The 21,020-nt window shown below is 32.7% G+C and overlaps 1 protein-coding gene across 1 annotated transcript in view; it reads left to right on the plus strand.

Moving 5' to 3' along the window:
- The window catches only part of LOC149806538 (uncharacterized), a 55,177-nt gene that overhangs the window by 17,584 nt on the left and 16,573 nt on the right, over positions 1–21,020 (plus strand). The window contains exons 11-21 of the mRNA XM_089954245.1: positions 2,447–2,716; positions 4,552–4,743; positions 7,596–7,813; positions 8,310–8,401; positions 10,680–10,804; positions 11,334–11,450; positions 12,889–13,006; positions 13,505–13,757; positions 15,483–15,645; positions 18,394–18,525; positions 20,077–20,381. Coding sequence (XP_089810371.1) covers positions 2,447–2,716; positions 4,552–4,743; positions 7,596–7,813; positions 8,310–8,401; positions 10,680–10,804; positions 11,334–11,450; positions 12,889–13,006; positions 13,505–13,757; positions 15,483–15,645; positions 18,394–18,525; positions 20,077–20,381 — 1,985 coding nt within the window. The remainder of the gene's footprint in view (positions 1–2,446; positions 2,717–4,551; positions 4,744–7,595; positions 7,814–8,309; positions 8,402–10,679; positions 10,805–11,333; positions 11,451–12,888; positions 13,007–13,504; positions 13,758–15,482; positions 15,646–18,393; positions 18,526–20,076; positions 20,382–21,020) is intronic.

The following is a 21,020-nucleotide window of genomic DNA, read 5'->3' on the forward strand; positions in this document are numbered from 1 at the left end:
ATTTTCACATAATCACATAAAAAAGGCATGTTGCAAGTGCAAACTGTGTCAGTAGGCTAAGATACCAATGGTCACACCAAATGTTTAAATTCTAAAATTTTCAGTGAAATGCAGTACAAGTTTGGCCAATAGAAAACATTACCCCATTACACAATGCATTAAGATCCCCACACTTACAGCATTGTTACCTTTAAAATGAAGTGAGACAGACAAAAGATTATGATATGGTCTTCAATTTGACTCTATCTAGAATTGATTTATTTCCTATATAATAATGACAAGATTATTTTTTAAAAAAAATAACAGTTACAACAATGACTTTGGTGACTCTAGACCAGACAACATACTCCATACCTGTAATTGGGTTGATCAGTATACAACATTATGTTTACAGGACACTAACTTGAACCACTGCACATTTTAGACTGTAATTGTGTTGCAGTAACATTTGGCTTCATCATTGTGAAGGAATCCTTAAGATGGAAATCTGGAAGATGATGCCAGTTTGTGGCACTTTGGTTGTAACAGAAGGTCATGTAACAAAAGACAGCACTTACATGATGATAGATTACAAAATCCTTCATATTCATTAGTACTGCAGATAGCTTCTGCAATGATACAAATGTGAATAAAAAGTCTCCCCTTCACCATAATTAAATAGACCACAATTTTGCTTTGTTCTAGAATTGATTTACCTTCATAAATAATAATGAGCTTATGAATTTAAAAACAAAACCTATTACAACATGGTTTATTTTATAACCAGAAATTGGATTAAACAAACTGTACATGTAATTAGGTCGATCAATGTCAAATGTCCTGTTTATGAGACACATCACTTTAAATGCTGCTCATTATAGTATATACATGTGCTGCATTTAATGTTTGTCTTAATTTTTATGAAAGAAGTCTGAAGTGGTGATGGATGTGCCACTTTATGTGCTCTCTTCTCACAGTGATGAAATACAACAATCAATTGATGAAGGGTAACAGTGATGGTGTTCCACACTCAAAACCAGTGAGACTGTGAAAAAGTTATATTGCCCACTGTTATCCTGCATTAGAAAAGCACGTTCCTATACACATGTAGGAATGTGAGAGTATGTTATCCTCTCTGTCTGGATGTGTGCACATGCATGCATTGATGGTTGCATGCATGTTATGTCACATAACTCATCCAGTATGGTTCACAAGAATGATTTAAAAATGTGTCCTTCATCTGAAGATATTCTTAACCATTCTGAAATTTTGAAAAAGCCCATGTGGGTGAAGCTATGGTAGGGTAGAATTTGTGTTACATAAATTCTGAATGCATATAATTGCTAAATTATGAGACTAACATGTCTTAGAATTGGTTCATATGATTATCAAATAAGTATCAACATATGTCAGATTGGGGTTTGAGTGGGACACCTGAGTCATGCCCCAAGACCATCTAGTTGTGGCCTAGATATTACAATTTCAAAAGCTGAGATCCACACTCAATGCCTATATATATATAGATTCAGATGTGAAACAGAATGTTTGCTCTGGGTCTGTTCTTACTCCCTGGGACCTATCCTCTTGATCATAGCATCAAAACTATCGAGGTCCCTACCCTATAACCATATATATGATTACTAAGTTTGAAAATACCAATTTATACCTGTAAATAACATCTGTTTCATGAACCGTACCTATTCCCACAGACTCCAGCTATTGGGAATAATGTTAAAACTATAGATATTCCCAGTCAGTCACCTTATAACCACTTGCTGGCATGAAAAGATGAGTTCAGATATGCAAGTTAAATTATCCCCAGGGTATTTTCTTACCCCTTGTGTAAGTCTCTAGTGAAACAGATTTGGGGTGGGGTGGGACAATGTGGGAAAGCAAGTGAAGATGCATTTTATTAACACTCTTGTTTCTTTTGTTTGAGGACTGAAATTTTCAGTACTATAATAGGATAACTATATTTATAAAATGTAAAGTATTAAGAAATATTTGGTGTTATTATATTTTTAATTTATCTGATTAGTTTAATTCCATTCCTTAACAAGATGGAGCAAATAATACCCTTGCCAATAGTGCATGATTTTCAATTCTAAAACAATCATCTTGGTTATTAAAGCCCCCCCCCCCCAAGTCCTTTACCAATCCTCTTATTTTTCTGAGTAAATTTGTGCATACATAGTTGCATTGGTATTTGGGTAATGAAAGAGCATGTAAAGCAGTCAAAGCTTCCTGCCTGTTTCTGACATAAACATTCCATGTAGTAGCTTCAAATATCATATAAATTGACATGCTTCATTTTTAACTCTGCAAAATATATGGAATGCAACCTCCACAGACAACCTTATGAACATCATTCTCATCACCATTCATATAGAACAATGCAGAGATGAAAATATACTGTGCTGCTCACGTACAGGATAGACATACATACACATATGTTTATGTTTAATAGGATTTATTGACTGGAATGACCTCTTGGCCCACCCAAATGATGAAACGCATTGCATGGCTGAACTTAGGAACCATGTCACACAAAATGACAAAAGACATGTTGGATGCCAGGAAAGAGCTGATGGAACAGCTTGTACTTGTGCAGAAAATCCTTGAGCAAGAGACAAGAAAGAACAGCCGTGATGCCATCCAAAGCAAACAATACAAGATTGAAGAAAAGATCCGTCAGGCTGAACAGATCTATGGCAAGATCAAGAATGAAATTGTGCAGGTAATGTATCTGCAGGTCACATTCTTATATATTGATTTTAATTGAGATTTGTTCAGTGACATGCTGAAATTCTTCCCAGAGAGCTGAGCAGATCCAGTGTATGCAAGAAATCTCAGTTGAGGAATTTAATTTTCAGAAATGATTCCACCAGATAAATTAACTTTTGTTTCATTTTTTAGTTTATTGATATATACAGTACCAGTTGTATCTAGATTACTTATTACACAGAACTTTACCAGAATATGGGAAACTTTCCCTAGATTGCATTATTCTTAGTTTCAAGGGAAGAAAGTTTCCATGTGCTTTTGATCTCAGCTGGTAAAGTGTTGAATAAAGCCTGAAAAAATCTCAAAGATACTCTGGTGCAGCTCCATGAAGACATTTATGTACACGGACAGCCATTGCAAAAATAAATTCTTTCAGATGCTGTAAGCCATTTTAGTTTTGTAAACAATGCTTTTGATGAATAATCTCTAAAGGTTTTTAAATGCTGCTGAGATTTCCTTTAGTTTTCCCATACAGCTGAATAGTGATCCAGAGTTAGAAGAATATATACATTGTAGCAAAGAATGTGAGTTTCTATTGGTAACTTTTCATGGTTCTACTGAGTTTGGCAATTTTGAATGACAATTTTATCGACAGATAGATCCAATGCTTTTCCATCTTGGACATTTTCTAACTGATGGTTATTTTTGGTAAGAAATAATCTCGATTCAAATTTATATGGTTTTTGTGATGTCCCCAAAGTTATACATTTTGTTTTACCCTTCATTTATTACCAACTTTTTTTTATGTGTCCAACTTTGAACACTGATGTTAAATATCTGAGAATAGTCTTGCTTATATATCCTCAGCATCTGAACATGATGTATGCAGAGTTGCATCATGTGCAAACAAATCTGTATTTGTAAATTTGTTACTTAGTGGAAATTCATGTACATGAATATGAAAGAGGAGATGGCCTAAAACAGAACCTTGAAGGACCCCAGAACGAATAGTATGAGCTCGTAAGAGCTAATATTAAGATTTTGATTTAGATATGATGTAAACCAGTTTAAAGAGGAATTGTCAAACCTGTAACAGTTCAACTTTTGCCGCAAAATTCCATGATGAACAAGAAAAACAATCCCATTCAAAAAACCTTTAATCATTTTTAATAGCCAAAAATATGTTAAATTTGATGAGTTCTTCCTTGGATAAGTGATGTGTTCTAAATTCTAAGTGTATGAAATACGTTTTCTCCTTTTTTAATTAATTCTTGGACATTTCAAGGTATCTGAAAAATTACAGTCATTAAATTTAAGTTTATAATATGCATTAACGGCTTCATTATTATTGATACAACAAGTTTAAGAATTTGTGGATCAATGCAATTCAGTCCAGAGGATTTATTAACACTCATCTTACTCAACTGACTGAGCATATTGAAAACAACAATGAAAATATTTACCATCATGTAGTTTAGCTCTTTTAAAGGGCAGAAGGGCATAAAGATCAATTGGAGTGGTGGCCTGATTCTGAATTCAGTAACTGGAGAAGCTTGTCAAGAAATTATTTAGCATTTCAAGAATATCTCATTTCTACATCATCATTTTGTATAAGTTGGGATAGTTTGGAGGGGAATGGAAGAACTGTAATTGGATGAGCTCAGCTGTTAGATTCATTCACAATGTCACCATACTGTTAATTAAAGCTACACTTTACCTCATGTATAGCAAATTAAATTCAGTGAATAGGCATGTATAATTTATATTCCTAAGAATTATGTATGCTCTGGTTACAAGTTCTAGTCAGATGTTTAGCATTTTCTTCTTAGTACGGTCTTCATTTTTCAGACTATCCTGAAATTACTGCATTCTGGTGATAAAGCTGATCAAATCCTGGCTTTGAAGACAATAGGCAATGCAGGATTAGAAGATTTTATTCCTGAACTGAAGAAGGTGGTGGAAGACAAGACACAACCTTATACTGCCCGACTTACTGCTGCCTATGCTTTCAAACGCATCATTCAGCATGCAAAGGCTGAGGTAAAGTGTATTTACTCTTTCAGTATTCATTTCATTTATTAACTAGGGATGCGATGATAAACCCTACTTTAAAAATATCTAATAGTGGTGTTATCTTGTAAGACTTAAAATGGTAGTCAGTTGAACAGATAAAATCAACATAAAAATGAAAAAGTCTACAAACACCTTTAAGCAGTAAAATTATCAGCAAATAAAAATCTCACCACCATTTCTTGGCTGTATTTTAAGTGAAACTTCACAGGAGCAATGTTTTAAATGTCTCAACACATTTGAACTATCTTTTATAATTTTTTAACAAGATGTTAAATGACTACATATTTGTTTTGAGGAAAATTAACATATTGACAACATCTAAAATCAAAGCATCCCTCTATGTGGTAACAGTGTCTCCTGCTGTAATAAAGACTCTCTCCAATGGCATGGAAGTTACAGGAATGCATAGCCTTTTCCTGACTACTTGTGCAAGGAGTAGAAATTTGTACTGCTGAGCTTTCCACCATATCAAAGGATTCTCATCCAACATTGTTAGGGATTCATTCCTGAACAAGTCAACTGTGTGAAGTCTGGATTGAACACTATTTTTTATGGTGTCATTGGTAACAGAACATATACATATGAGGCAAAGTGAAATTTATAAATTATAATTCTTAACAAGAAAAATATCCCCTGGTCTTGACCTCATTAAAGTCTGCTGAATAGTAGTACTGTACATCACATTTCACATTCTTTTGCAATCTGTTGATGAGCATATATCTAGGAGGAAAAGAAAATATAGCTCTTGAATCAATCTGGGTATATTGTGAGGAATACACAGATTTGTAAGATAAGAGCAACACCATGAAAATATCCCGGTGCAGGAAATTGTATTGAAGTATGTATCTCCAGAATAGCGAAATGCAATGTACAAATATACCGGTACATTGTTGTACCACTAGTATTAAATATATATATTTATCTTTTGGTCCCTATGAGATATGCCGTCATTTTTCAAAGTCATACAGTAAAAATTAAAATTTGTTATGAGGACATGAACAGTGTTCCAGCTTTAGTTTTAAATAGGCATTTAACTTTCTAAAATTACCAACAGTTACCAAATAAAATGTTGATTTTATGTAATGTTTATATCACATTACCTTTCCAATGCACTAAGAACCAGTTAACAAGAATAAACTCTGTTCAGATGTGAGCTGCTTGCTTAATTGTGGATGCCTCTTTTAATACATGATCTGAAACTGTATTCCATGAATTGAAATGGAACAATGTGACCAAAGAAATTTGTATAAAGCATTAACTATATGTAAATTGTAACAGGCCAAAATATATGAAAAAATGTTTGACTAAATTTATTGGCCCTATACTTTAAAATAAACTTCTCAAAGTCCCTTGAAAATTACCCAACCCATTATCGAACAATTTAGATATACGTGAAACTATTTGGGACAAGGATGTTGAACTCCTTGCATGTACATATTCAATCAGTAAAATCTATTAAAAGTTTTAAAGAAATATATCTTACAGATTTGAAACATGCTGGTTGAATGATTTGTTATAATTCATGTGTTATTATCATTTTTTCTCTTTAATGTGTATGCAATGTATATCGTCTTTTATTCTTTCTGTGATGTGTTTGTTAACATGATTATTTTTTAAAAGAATATTGTTTTGCTCTAACTTAATCGAGACCTCATTTTTTAGCCTTGCTCATCCTTATGCAGTTTTCTGTTTGTGAGCTAGAAATTTGCCACACATAGAAAAATAGATTAGATGAGGGTCTAAAAGGAGACTATACACATTTTTATTCTGATTTAGCTACCCTCATTAAATAAGAAATTATAATTAATTGAATGTATAATGAAGCAGGAAAGATAGTATGAAGAAATAATAATAGATCATAAATTAAATATCATTAAGGCTAGAATACAAAGCGTGTGAGGAAGGCCAGATCACATGAGCACATAATCTCTTGTACTCAACTGAAGAAATAATGACAGGGTGAGGAAATAAAATAAACTAAGAAAATAACAGGAAACAAAGTATTTGTTATTTGCCAAAGCATGTCATGCATGGGGAGATACATGTATATTCTTCAAAACTAATTTCTTGTAGTTTTAGACATGTTTTCATATAATAGCTTATACAAAACCAAAAAACACTGACTCATCACTTAGGATTTGTTATATATCAATGTTTTAAACTCTTAACTATTCAACTTGGGATTGACACCAGTCAGTGTTAGTGGTCTGGGAAACAAAATTAAGATACATAAATAAACTGTAGTCTAATGTGAATTACTGAATTATAATCATCACACATACTTTCTGTTTGTAACTAGCTGATGAAAATGTAGAATGTGATCAAAACATTTGAAAACATCATATATTTCTATGTTACTGTGACAGATGAATGTGAGAGTAAGATGGTATAATTGTTGCTTAAGTATAATAATGCAAATAAGTAATAGATTCAAGAAGAATAAGTTTTAAAAAGTTAATGACAACAGATATATGCAATTCATTTGAAATGTGACATCAAAAGTTTAATTACATGATAATGTAGCAGAAGGGGTGGAGGTGGGATGCATGGAATTTTATCCTTTTTTCAAGCAAACATCCAAAGCTAAACTGATACATACTATCAGTCATTCTAGTGCATTGTATTCCCTGTCACTGGTAAGGTGAATCACATAAAACAAATTTTTCAGACCCTTTGGTTGACCCTCACAGAGTGATTAACATTGCTTTTTGTGGAATCTGGCATTTGTTCCAACTTGCCATACATATCATTTCACAATAATAATAATAATAATAATTATTATTATTATTATTATTATTATTACTATTATTATTCCACAGGTAAAGAAAATCTTCATGCAGCGCTACTTTGACAATGAAGATATGGATGAGATGCGAATGGCTGGTTTGCACCTAATTTTCAAGACAGATCCAACTCACAGTGAACTTGAAATGATTGCACGCTCCCTGTGGCATGAGACCTCTGAGAATGTGGGCAGCTTTGCATACTCTCTGCTGGAACAGCTTTCCAACTCCACTCATCCATGTGAATCCACAATGTGAGCAATTTTTTTCTGTAAATGCAGAAATGACAACCATTCTCACTTTGGCAAAATGATTTTTATTTTTTACCTCACAATATGTCTTTAGAATCAATTCAGTCATGTTGTGACTTTCCATTCAAATAAAATGATATAGGCAACTTAAACATGTGACTGTATATAAGGTGAAGTTATGATGCATGCTATGCATGGGGTGTACAAAAGGGACCTGGAAACTAACTACAGATTGGTCTAATTATACTTGATACTGTTTTCCTATTGAAATAATTATCAGAGTGTCTGGTGCATAAGCTGTTAAGCGGATTTCCTCCTAAAGATTTCCTGCACACAACTGCTGAAGGTCACCTATTATAAATATAATTCTCTTATATATATGTAAGTTCCTAGGATGTAAGAAATGATCTCCCTGATAATGCTGGAAGAAAAATTATTGTGCATGAGGGTAATTTCATGGAAGGTTTACAAACCAGTGTGTCTTCATTTGTATTTTCAGGGCACGCAATGCAACTTTGGCCCTTCGTCTTGCAAAGAGATTTGAGCCAAATCGATTCTTTTCCAGTTTTATGCAAGTAAATACCTATGATTGTAAGTATTTAATTTGCATCTTTTTAATCAAAAATGTTAATTTTTCATTAGTATTTTGCTTATTAAAAAATCTTGCTGTTAAAAGATTTTATATATAAAAAAATATGAGTTGTTTGATATTTTGGGATCATCTGGACTATTGGGTAAGTGTCTTCTGTAATTATAATTTGGTCCCATATTACTGTGTTACATGTCATAGGAATTATCTATTCCATAATAATAACTTTGCATAATTTAAATGAAGGGTATTCACCTTTTCAGTATTTATTTAGTGTTTGTGCAGAATCTTTTAAACAAAATTTTCTAGTATTCATTCTGCTACATGTATTAGGAAGATTTAGAATTAGAAACTATAATTACGATTAGAATTGTGTGTTTAGTTCAACTGATTGTCAAGTAAGCTTTTGGTATGTATCCATCATATGTAATGTATTTTCTCTGTTACTTGAACATCAGCAATTGCTAACACTTTGGTGGCCATATTTCTGATCTGATTTCTATCAGACCATACAGAAAAATCTGTCTTAAGTGACTGCTGCAGTCAGTTACCATCCGTAATTTACAACCACAATCAAAAGGAATGGATCAATTTCATTACATAAATGTACTGTTGAACACAACGAACAACCATGACTTTTAGGCAAAATATATGTTTCAACACTGCTATGAATGAGTGGATTGGAAAAACAAATATAAATACCACTGACCTTTATTTAGTTAACTGTAACAATGACTATTTAGGAGGTCTGCAGGCAAAGTGCAGATTTTTCTTAGCAAAGAAAGAAACAAAAAGACGTTGAGTTGGGCAGATGGTTTACAAAAATCTACAGTGTTGTGTAGTTGAGACCAAAAAGCAGACTTAAGTACATGACTCTAAGCTGTCAGACTAGTTTCATAATGCACAGGATTGATGCACATTAATAAGGTGGTCTTGAATCTGATTGTCTTAGCTTGTAATCGCTCTGGAGACTGTATTTCTAATCCAGTTTTAATTCAGTTTGGTACATAGGGTTAGGTTGTCAAGGTCATTGATAAGAAAAAATATGGACAAATTCCATATGTATTAATGAAGTAATTTTGCATCTGATTTGTTGAGCTTGTCAACACTTTAGCTACTGCATGTATTTTTGATAATATTTTTTATAAAACATTGCATATGTGCTTTTATCATCAAGACAATAATGTTTTTTTATTATGGGCAGGATCTATGCATATTAATAATATGGTCTTGTATATGATTGACTGTGCTTCTTACCACTTGAGGAACACTATTTCTGACCATATTTTAATCAAACTTGGTAATTAGGTGTCTGTTTTACATATTATTGGATGATTTATACTATGAGTGAGACTTATACATATTTATGAGGTGAATTCGTCTCTAATTGGCCAGGTTCGTATTTCCACTCTAGCGACTGTATTTTTGATAGGATTTTGATCAAACTTGGTAAATGATCCCATATTATCAAGATCTTAGTTGAGTGTGATTATAAACGAAGTTAAGAGTATCAATAACATATCCTTGCATCTGATTGTCTTTATCCATACTCTAGCAGCTGTATTTCTGATAAAATTTTGTTTGATCAAAATTGGAAATTATTCATTTATTATCAAGATGTTATATGAGTTTGATTATGAGCAAGACCATTACATATTAATGAGGTAATTTTGTATGTAATTGGCTAAACTTGTTACCTCTCTTGAGACAAAATTAATTCACCTATTAATGGCATACCATGCATCTGATTGGCTGGCTTGTTACCTCAAGATTTAAAGACTGTATTTCTGGTCCAATATCTATCAAACTTGGCAAATGAATGTAGACTATCATTATCTTTGATTACATCAATTATGACCAAGAACTATGCATATTAATTATGCCTTCAGCTTTAGAAAGAATTTTGATCAGGCTGTAGTGTCAAAGGTTAAATTAAGTAAGGCAGATGAATGATATCAGATCCACTTAGAACTCTTGTTTCTTGTTCCTTATTCTTCAAGTGGATTATTCTTTTGTTGCTCATGACATGTTCCCTGTTGTTTGGAGGTAGGGATTTGGAGAATTTTCTATGATTTAATTAGATGTAATATATTCTTGCAAATTGTTGCAATTGATAATTGTCTGTTTCTACAATTTTGGCTGAGAAAGTTATTTTGCTTTGTATCTGAATTATCCCTTTTTTGACAACAGAATATGGTTATGAGTCCAATACAGATATGTTAAATATGATTGTCATTTGATGGTGCAATTTTATTTATACTACGTTTACTAATTTTTCAGCCTCGTGGAGGATAGGCAATACCATGCAAACGACCATTTTCTTCTCTCCCAATGAGGTCAGTCCAAGAGCAGCATTTTATGGCTTTAGCCTGGAATTGTTCTCCCAGTCCAATCCCATAGCAGAGGTAAGTGACATGCAGTCCTTCATCAAAAATTTCTTGGTCAACACCTTAATTTGAATACAGTCCTCACCCCACAATACAACCTAATCATGACTTGCACAATTTTTTAATTCTTTTATCAGGTAATATGATTTTTTCAAATGCATGTCAAAATTAAGTTTAACCAATCTCAAGTCTTCTCTTAACTGTGTCAGGTCTTCACTTAACTGTACAGCGTGTTGATGAAATTGAGGCCATATTTTCCTTTTACGTACCATGTACAAAGCTCTATTCATACAATATCCTTATCTTTTTAAGGTTATGAATATATTTTTTAATAATTGTTATCAATAAGATCTGAAAGTTATTAAAAAAGATTGCTTGCAGCTATAAAGATTAATGCAAGACTTACATCTTGTATGTTAATTTATATTACCAATTTAAGAAATGATAGAAAGTATTTAAAGAAACTGAAATATTTACTCATTACTGACATTATCCTACTACATCTACTTCTGTTATTATTAACACTGCTACTATTATTGATAAATAGGTTGGGTATGTAGCCAAAGGCCTTGACTCCTTTATGAGGGCATATATGGGACCGGACAGCAGCAGTGATAGAGTCTCACAGGATTCCAGCCCTCATATTAGCTCAATCAAACAAAAGGTACCAGTAATACAAACTGATAACTGACAGTAAAATATCCCTTTATAGTGAACAATTTTGTATGAAAAGTCACATAGGGGTAGACCTATAACTCTAAAAAGTTGCGATTAATCCACATTGTACTATATTTTTGAAGAATGATTTGAACATATGCCTTTGTATTTTGGTAAGGAGATATAAAGACAATTTCTGTCAGCAACATCAGATTTTTATTATTATAAAATTTTTCTTCACATGTAATTCATTAATACCTCTGCCACTGTCGAGTAGTACAGGCTTAAATCTTAATGCATGATATCTGCAAAGGTACAAGTCACATGGATCATGGAGGCATTGAACACCGATTATTTCAGTAAAGAGTGTCACTTTTTAGAATTTGATTCTACATACATTTAAATGACAAGTACTTACTTCATTTGGATTCATATGCATCCATATTCCTTTGGAAGGTAATTATTTAGATGCCTTGAGAGATGCATACAGCAAAATCAACGTTAAAGTATGATAACATTTTTGGATGAAATGAACCTGAAGGTTTGATCCTGTATAATACAGATTTAATGTCATGCACTGTGATGTCACAATGAAAGATACGCATAGTGATAAACAAATTTGTACTACCTTCAATTGTGAAGATTCCACTCGATGAATTTTTATTTTGACCCAAGTTTAGTACATGGCCACCATTGTAAAAGACCACAGAGATCCATAATTTTTGTCTGGAAGTTTCTTCATGACAATTAAAGAGCAGATCAGTAAAATCAGCATTGAATAGACTTTGGTTAAATAAAAGTAGTGTTAGATTTTTGTAATGAAAATTATATTTCATGTAAAATGAGTAAATGTGCATGCATGACCCATGTTACTTGTGCTATAGGTGAGTGTGTTCATGCATGTTATGTTCAAATAAATCCTTTTTGAAAGTAACCACTATTGTTTTTTGTTCCCAGTGAACAGTTTAAAGGAGTTTATATTTTTCCTGATACTATTAGTTTTATATGAATATTATTTTATACTCTATTTTTGTACAATTCTAGCTTGTAGTTTATGCTTCCACTAAAATCGCAGAAGGGATGCATATTTGTTATGTTCAGTCTGCACATTGATTCATTATTTAATTTTTCATACTATTGTAAATTGTTTTAGCACAAATAGACAAAAACCACTTGTAGTAAACAAATGATATTTGATATTCTAATTTGCTCTAATTTGTAGATGATCTGATTAGGGTCATAGGTCATTGTTACAATTTGCCATTTTTAAAAATAATTCTGGACTTTCTTTTGGACTTTCAGACAAAAACATTGTTGGCATGTTTGTATTAGATTTTAATGCCATTATAACAATTATTAAAACAATGTGTAATTTTTTTTTAATTTTGGGACATCATAGTGGGTGCAAATATTTCACAAACACAAAATCATTCTCTGAATTGCAGCTGAAAGTTTCACCAAGAGAATATGAGAAGTATGAAGGAAACATGCTAATTAAATTCTTCGGCAATGAGATTGGTTATTATGATCTTGAGGAAATTCTACCATTCATCAGCGGCCAAGGTAAACTTCAGTTAATAGTTTTTACAAAATAGGATTTTATAAATTTCAGGATAATGTTAATACTTTTATGATATCATTAATTTAGGTGTCATTCCTTTGATTGTTATTGCTGGCAGTTATTGTTCTTCATCACAGAGGTAATATATGTTTTCTCAAAAATTAAATAATAATAATAATAATAATAATAATGAAAATTTAACATTTTAATTAATGACGACTTAATTCCACCTTTCATTCATTGAACACATTCTTTGCATCCCCATTCCATCATCAATTTGCTACATGATTATTGTTATAAGCAGTATTACCTATAATTCTCAACATTTATAATTTCTCTTGAATTTTTGTTGCAATGTTTTTGTTGGTATATTTTTCTTCTGCGTTGATTTCAGGAAAATAATAAAAGTGGACTGTAAAACTAAGATGAACAAGTTTAACTATCTATAGACATATCTGCAGGTGATGTATTTTACAAACACTATCCTTTTTACTTTACAGGCATGGCATCACTGGCAAGTTCAACTTTGAACAGGATGCTGAATTTTGAAAGGATATTTAGCTTTGCTGACCATCACAAGGCCATTTCATCTGAGATTGGTTTTCCTCTTCGCCTCACTCTGGATGGATTTGTGGTTGCTAAGGTGGCTGGAAATATTGATACTGAAACTGAAAATGTTGAGACCTTAGCAAGCCAGAGAACCAGGTCTGCTTTCAACACAAGATGGAATGCCATGGTCAACCTTAGGCCAAGGTAATGTATTTCTCCTAGGGCTGCTTTGCAGATTGTTAGAAAAGTCAGAGAGACTTATAATGTGAAAAGCTGTATATTGTGAAAAACGTTCTTAATTAAAACTAGTCAGAATTTTGTAAAAGAATATAATAACTGGGATGGGGATGGACTGATTGCAAAACATTGACTTTGGGGAGAATGGTTCAGATAACTGATATTTAGATTAGGTTTGTATGTATCTTCATTTGGTTTTGATTAAAACATGTACGGCTATGATTCGATATACTAAAAGAAATTTTTATAAAACACTGGTTGAAAATACAGACAGTTCAACAGAAATTTGGAAGATTCTGAGGGATTTTACTCCAAACAAAAAGAATAAGATACAACTAACAATTGATAGGACATTAATCGATCATTTACATGACATTGTTAACAGATTCAAGGAGCACCTAGTTAATGTAACCAACATAACTTCCAATATATTGAATACTACATTAACAAGTACAAAGTTGGAAGAGTTTATTAAGTCTAAAATCCCTGAAAATGTGCAGTTCACAATTCCATTTTTATCAAGTGTAGATGTAACAAGTGAACTGAAAAAGTGAAATTCTAAGAAATCAACTGGAGTTGATGAAATAGTCAATTCACCTTAAAAGAAATGTGATAATATTACTGCTCCATCTTTTTCCCATATAATTAATTAAAGTATTGCTAAAATAATCTCCCATCTCAACTGATTTTATACCTGTTTACAAAAATGGTTCAAAATCAAATCCCAATAATTACAAACCAATATATATTCTGCCAACCATATCCAAACTGTTTGAAAGACATGTTTCCAAACATTTCTATGGTTACCATTGAAAGTACTATTGAATTCATCCACCCCAATAATGATTTAGACAGAACCTCCTGTGTGTGAGTGATTTGGATTTTTAAGAGTTTTTCAGTCATATTGCTATGATGTCTGCAGTGTGGGAGTTTATAGTGATGTCTAGTACTGAGGCATTATACCACAAACATGATGTTGCATCATGTCCCACTCAGTCACATTATCCTGACACCCGACTGACAAGTCCCAACACTAACCTCTTAACTCTGAGAACCAAGCTAGACAGCTGCTAGTACCATTTTTATAAGTCTTTGGTATGACTCGGCTGGGGTTTGAACCCACAGCTTCCTGTATCCGAGGAGGACACTCTAGCCACTTAGGTCATCGGAGTGGTTCACCACTCCTGTCGATTGGTATCAACAAAACTCATTGGGAACTGGTTGGTTGCTATGAACAATGGAGAATTAGTTGGAACTATATATCTTGATTTTAAGGGAGCTTTTGATTTTGTTGATTATAATATACTTGCATGGAAACTTGAAAAGTGCAAATGTTCTCATTTATCACTCTCATGGTTCAGATCATAGCTATCTGACAGAAGCCATCAAGTTGCCATTGGTAGCACTAAATCAGAACTGATGTCCATCAAAAACAGAGTTCTCTGTTGGAAATGTTCTTTTATTGACCCACAAGTCTTGTCTACTCCCTGTCTATGTAGAGTAATCAGTTGCTTGTATTAATGAGACACTGAAAGAGTTCGATTTCAAATAGTCTATGTCATCTTCTCCTAAATTTGGTTTCACAACACAAGTTCATCTGTTTACCTATAGCATTAGTTTCATTTACATGTGGTCTAATACGTAAGTGTAAGCTCTCAATTTATTTTTTATGTATCCTTTTACATTTTTCAGTGGAGCAATGGAACTGCAGTGGAAGATGGCTTGTGATGCAGCAATATTTATAAATGGTGCAATGGTAAAGACCAAAGTTCACCTTGATTGGCCACTCAGACTGAAAACAGACCTTGACTTCCCCAAGAGAAAGTTTATTGTGAGGGCTGATATTTCATCGGAGGTAAGAAGTGACACAAAAATATGAAGTAAAATATATTTAGTGTGAACATGGTGACAGCCAAATGTGCAGTTATTGTGACGTAAATTTTGCATACTGGATGAAGCTAAATATTTATATTAAATAAGTATATGACAAATTATTGATACAGTGAAGTTATCTGGGAGGATCTCCAGAGGTTGAGTATCATTGTTTAAATGTACAATCATATTGAAATAAGTCATTTAATGTTGTCAATGCAGTATGATTCAATTAGTGTGTATGAGTGTATGCATATCGTTAAAATGCAAATTTGAATCATAAGCTACTTTCATATGTAAGTACTGTCCTACTGCAAACAATATAGACCCTGCTCCGCCATTACATAATCTATTGGCAAGTCAGGGTCTATATTGTTTGTTCTACTCATTGCTCTTGATAAACTGTAGAGACCCAGATCTGCCATCACATAATGCACTGGCAGATCTGGATCTGTCCAGATTGAAATTGGACTCCACTTATAAGGAAGTATGTACAATAATTTTAATCTCTGATGCAAAGGCTTCTTGATTATAATTTTGTTATATTTACTGATATATTGCAATAAAATACAAAAAAATTGTTTAAATAAAAAAGAACAGTAGAAAATATTTGTCATTTTAAATACCTACAGACAATATTTTTACAATTTATTTTGCCTAAATTGATTAAGCTAACAGATACATCAGTTTTGGTAGATGAAAACGTTAAAATGAGTTCTTCATCCAGTGAAATATTTAGGCATACATTTACAAAGAGACAGATGGACAAACAGACAAAGAGAAATGGATAAAGAGAGACAGTAAGATGATTCTATGACCATCTAACCCCAAGACAGTTCAAACCCATTTCAGAGTTTGATATATTACAACACACCCTCTCAAAAAGTTTGATCTTTTCCAATGTTGGATAAAAAGAGATAAATAGATCACATAATGATATATTTGTTTTGCAAAATTATGGAATTTTATGTAATATAATCTGTGATTTCTAAAATGTACTTAATAGTAATAACAAGACAGGAATATATGGGATGAAAGGAATTATAATATTGTATTACACTGTCTTTGTAATAGCTTAGAGCAAGACGAGGAGTTTATTTATAAGAGCAATGTAATTTGCTTTTTATTGATAATATTTTCCAAGGTCAAAAAGTAGATGCCCATAACTGTCACTAATCTATGAAATTATTTTCCTTCATCCATCATCATATGGTCAGTTTTTATGCATAATTGCTTACATTACAAAACCTTAACATTCTTGTTGATAGTATCCAATAACATATTTATCTATCCATCTATCTATAGACACAAACAGGGAACCCACTATAACACTGTTTTTAGGGTTCATAATTTCCAACTTTGTTATATACCATTCTGCAGTATAAAAAAATTTGAAAACAATGTATGCAAATATGAATGTCTTGAAAGGGGGAAGAAGAACAACAAACAAAGCTTCAGTCAAATATCTTGTACTAATTTTCTACCTGCTCATTTATATAACAATCAAGATTAGAACAACCCCTTGCTCAATGAAAATTAATTATTACTATATACAAATATTAATTATGATTATGAGCAGTAAGGTATAGGTTGCTGAAACTTAACTTGATTATTTTGCATCTATTTATCAGCGTGACAGGTTAAGTAGCATGAGGTGATAGTAGGGATCTGTGAAAAAATATATGTAGCTGTGACATGACCATGTTATATCTCAATTTGTGTTATAATGAAATGTGTAACAGCCTGGTTCCCATATACCTGTCTATTCATGAATAATACCTTCCTATGTCAAACATGTATACATAAGTACAGAAGGAACATAGAAAGTTTATGACATAGTCATGGGGATGAATTGTGCTGTGGCAAGTTGTCCTGATATAAAGTAAAAGTGATGAAGTATAATTTTTGTTTTGCATCAAAACCTGAAAGACCACATAAAATATTGGACTTGATCACAGATGTTTAGCGAATATGTAATTGAAAGTAGGGATTAGGTAAACAAGTTGTAGAATCATTGAATATGTGACAATATGATTCACAAATTGTTCAAGCTTCATGATATTGCGAAGAAAGTAACTAAATTATCAAAGATAGATAGATGAACATAATGCAGAGATATTTTGTTTCAGAAAGAACAGGATCCATTTTTTCAAACAGCTCAGTCAGTTTCTCTTCAAAAAAATTTAGTGATACACAGAACCACTCATATAATATTTACCTATGTACTGTATAGCCTGGTTCCAGATTTACCACTGCATAAGGTTGTGGTCTGCATTATATAATTTCAGTCATGAGTGGAACAAGCTGTCATAACCATGAACTGACTGTGCATTCCCAAACTCGTCACAAAAGTTACCTCCCCTTACAGCTAAGACCATGACTCTTTCATCAGAAATTTTAATCTCATAGAAACTTTCAGATAAGTGTTTTCACAATTTAATCTTGCCTTCACAATAATCTGGGAAAAAAGGAATAGATAAGATAGAAAATGTAATGCCAAGCTAGCAGAGTTAGCATTATTGATTCAAATATATTGGTCATTTCATCAATATTTAATTGCTAAAATGAAATAAATGAAAAAGGGAACGACCTTAGGATCTAATAGTTTCTGTAGTCAGATTGGTATATTCTCCTAATAATGTCTTCACATTTGAATAGACAAAGAAAATGTTTCATCAGTTTATTCATTTTTGCCATGTGCTACCTTCATTTTCTTTAATTGTTACTGCAGAAGCAGACCTTGATGTCAGTAGAGAGCAAACCATTAACGTTCTTCACAGTTGTGTCACGAAGGTCATGCAGACACCCACAAGTAGCTGATACAATGGAGATCACTGTTGTAGAGGGTTCTTTCCTTGTTCCTGTGAGTTATCTAGTGTATTTTCCCTTTACACACCAAGCTGAGAATAGCATTGATCAAGATCTGTTGTCACATTATGCACTGCAAATCAGGGACTAAATTGTTCCATAGAACTTGTAAGAGTAAAAGTTATAAACCTTGACCTAACAGCACATTAAGTGAATGCATATCTAGGTGACATTGAAAAGCTAGGTTAACATAACAAGCAAGCAAATATAGAAAGTTTTATTGCTATAATTTGCAGCACTAAAGCCTTTTTCATTTTTTTTTATTACCAATTTTTTAACAAAAACACTGTAAAATATCATTGTAATAAATACAAATATTGAAAATCACATAAAACAAGTCAACTCTCCAAACCTTGATATGAAACAGTGAGACTTTGGTGAAAACTTGCCTGTGTAGCAATATTCATATCTGACAATGTTTTTAACTTTTCAACTACATACACAAACAAAAGAGAAAGCTTTCACTAATGACTTCATCAACATTCCATCAAGTGATGCTAACAGTTAGTAGAGATTAAATTAGTCTGCTGATGAAGTCCTTAGCATGGGGACAAAAGCTTCAGGTTAGCTTTCTCTATTGTTTGTGCATGTAGTTGAAAAGTTGAAAACATTGTCAAATATGAAGTAGTTAGACTTTAAACTTGACAACAAAGATTGAAACTGATAAATACCCACCCATGCCATCACAAAAGAGGTTATGTAAATTTTATATCAGGTATATCCAGAGAATATTTAAAAAAAATTGAGTCACATTGTATTGTGTTTGATCACCCTTGATCTCTCATAAAAAATCACTTGTCTTCTGATTTTGAACTGTCAGAAAACTATACTGGTAAACTTTCTTATATAAGTTTGTCTGGCAAAACTTTACATAATTTTTTCCTGTACTTTTAAAGGTATTATTTAAAACATTTCCTGATACAGCAGTAGTATACTTGTCAGAAGAATCTTTTGAGGAATGATCACACAGATATAAGTTATAATAACTGAGTAAACAGCATGCAAGCATGATTTGATTAATTGCTACTCAGTGTCATTTGATCATGACATTTATAGATTGAAATGCTAATTTCACCAGTTCAGATAATGGGTATTATGATAAGTTTAGTACTCCATGTTAATGGCTACCCATTCTGCAGGATTAACAAACAGTTATAAAACATTTAAAATAGTGAAAAGAGGACAAACAAATTATAACTTTATTTAATTAAAAATTCATAATGCCCATGAAGAGTTCAGGTTGGTGATTTTATAAACTAGAGTTTAAAAGCTTTCAGATTTTTCCTGTAGTTTTCATGCTGTTTAAATGTTATGGTTGGTCTTTGATTAACAGGTGGACTATATGTAGTACTTCTCTTAAAAATGAGTAATTTAATCAAAATTAAATTATTTCCAACTTTCCAAATATCTACTACATTAGGGAAAAGTATGATCCTGTTTGTCCCAGAATATTTTATAATTACATTTTTATATGAGTAGGTATTGTTGGATTCTTTTTCATGAGGACCGACTGTTACCCCCTCTTATTTTGATAATGTCATTTCAGTTTAATAAGGAATATGGAACCTATATGTTTGGACACAGCCTGAATATAACAGGTACACAGGTTTTGACTAGGAATCAGAGAGGAGTGGTGTTTTTCCCCCTCAGTGGAAAACAGACTTTGACCCTGGTCCATGCCCCTGGGTTTGACCCTGCACCAGCCTATGTACTCCAGTTCCAGCATGTTATGTTGCCATTGGGACCCAAGGCACATACTGAAAAGCAGCAGAGAAGTAAATCTGGTATCTGGTCCTGGATTTCCCCACTGTTTGAGTCTGAGGAAACACAAAAGAGACCCATCTATGCTGGGTATGTATAGCAAATGGAACTTAAACAAGCATGTTTATATGTTGGGCAGACAGCACAGATCCTGCTGCAGATTCAATGATACATTTTGCTACGATGCAAGCATATAAACAGGATCTACACTCATGTTGACATGTTTTGTTGCTATGATACAAGCATATAAACAGGATCTACACTTATGTTGACATGTTTTGTTGCTATGATACAAGCATATAAACAGGATCTACACTCATGTTGACATGTTTTGTTGCTATGATAAAAGCATATAAACAGGATCTACACTCATGTTGACATGTTTTATGCGTGAGCAAATAGGCCCATTTGTACAATTGGAAAAGATCTGCACCATGAAGGGTAAATCTGGTATCTGGTCCTGGATTTCCCCACTGTTTGAGTCTGAGGAAACACAAAAGAGACCCATCTATGCTGGGTATGTATAGCAAATGGAACTTAAACAAGCATGTTTATATGTTGGGCAGACAGCACAGATCCTGCTGCAGATTCAATGATACATTTTGCTACGATGCAAGCATATAAACAGGATCTACACTCATGTTGACATGTTTTGTTGCTATGATACAAGCATATAAACAGGATCTACACTTATGTTGACATGTTTTGTTGCTATGATACAAGCATATA

This window comes from Sinohyriopsis cumingii, chromosome 1, assembly GCF_028554795.1.
Source record: "Sinohyriopsis cumingii isolate HCF-2022 chromosome 1, ASM2855479v2, whole genome shotgun sequence".
Lineage (NCBI taxonomy): Eukaryota > Metazoa > Mollusca > Bivalvia > Unionida > Unionidae > Sinohyriopsis > Sinohyriopsis cumingii.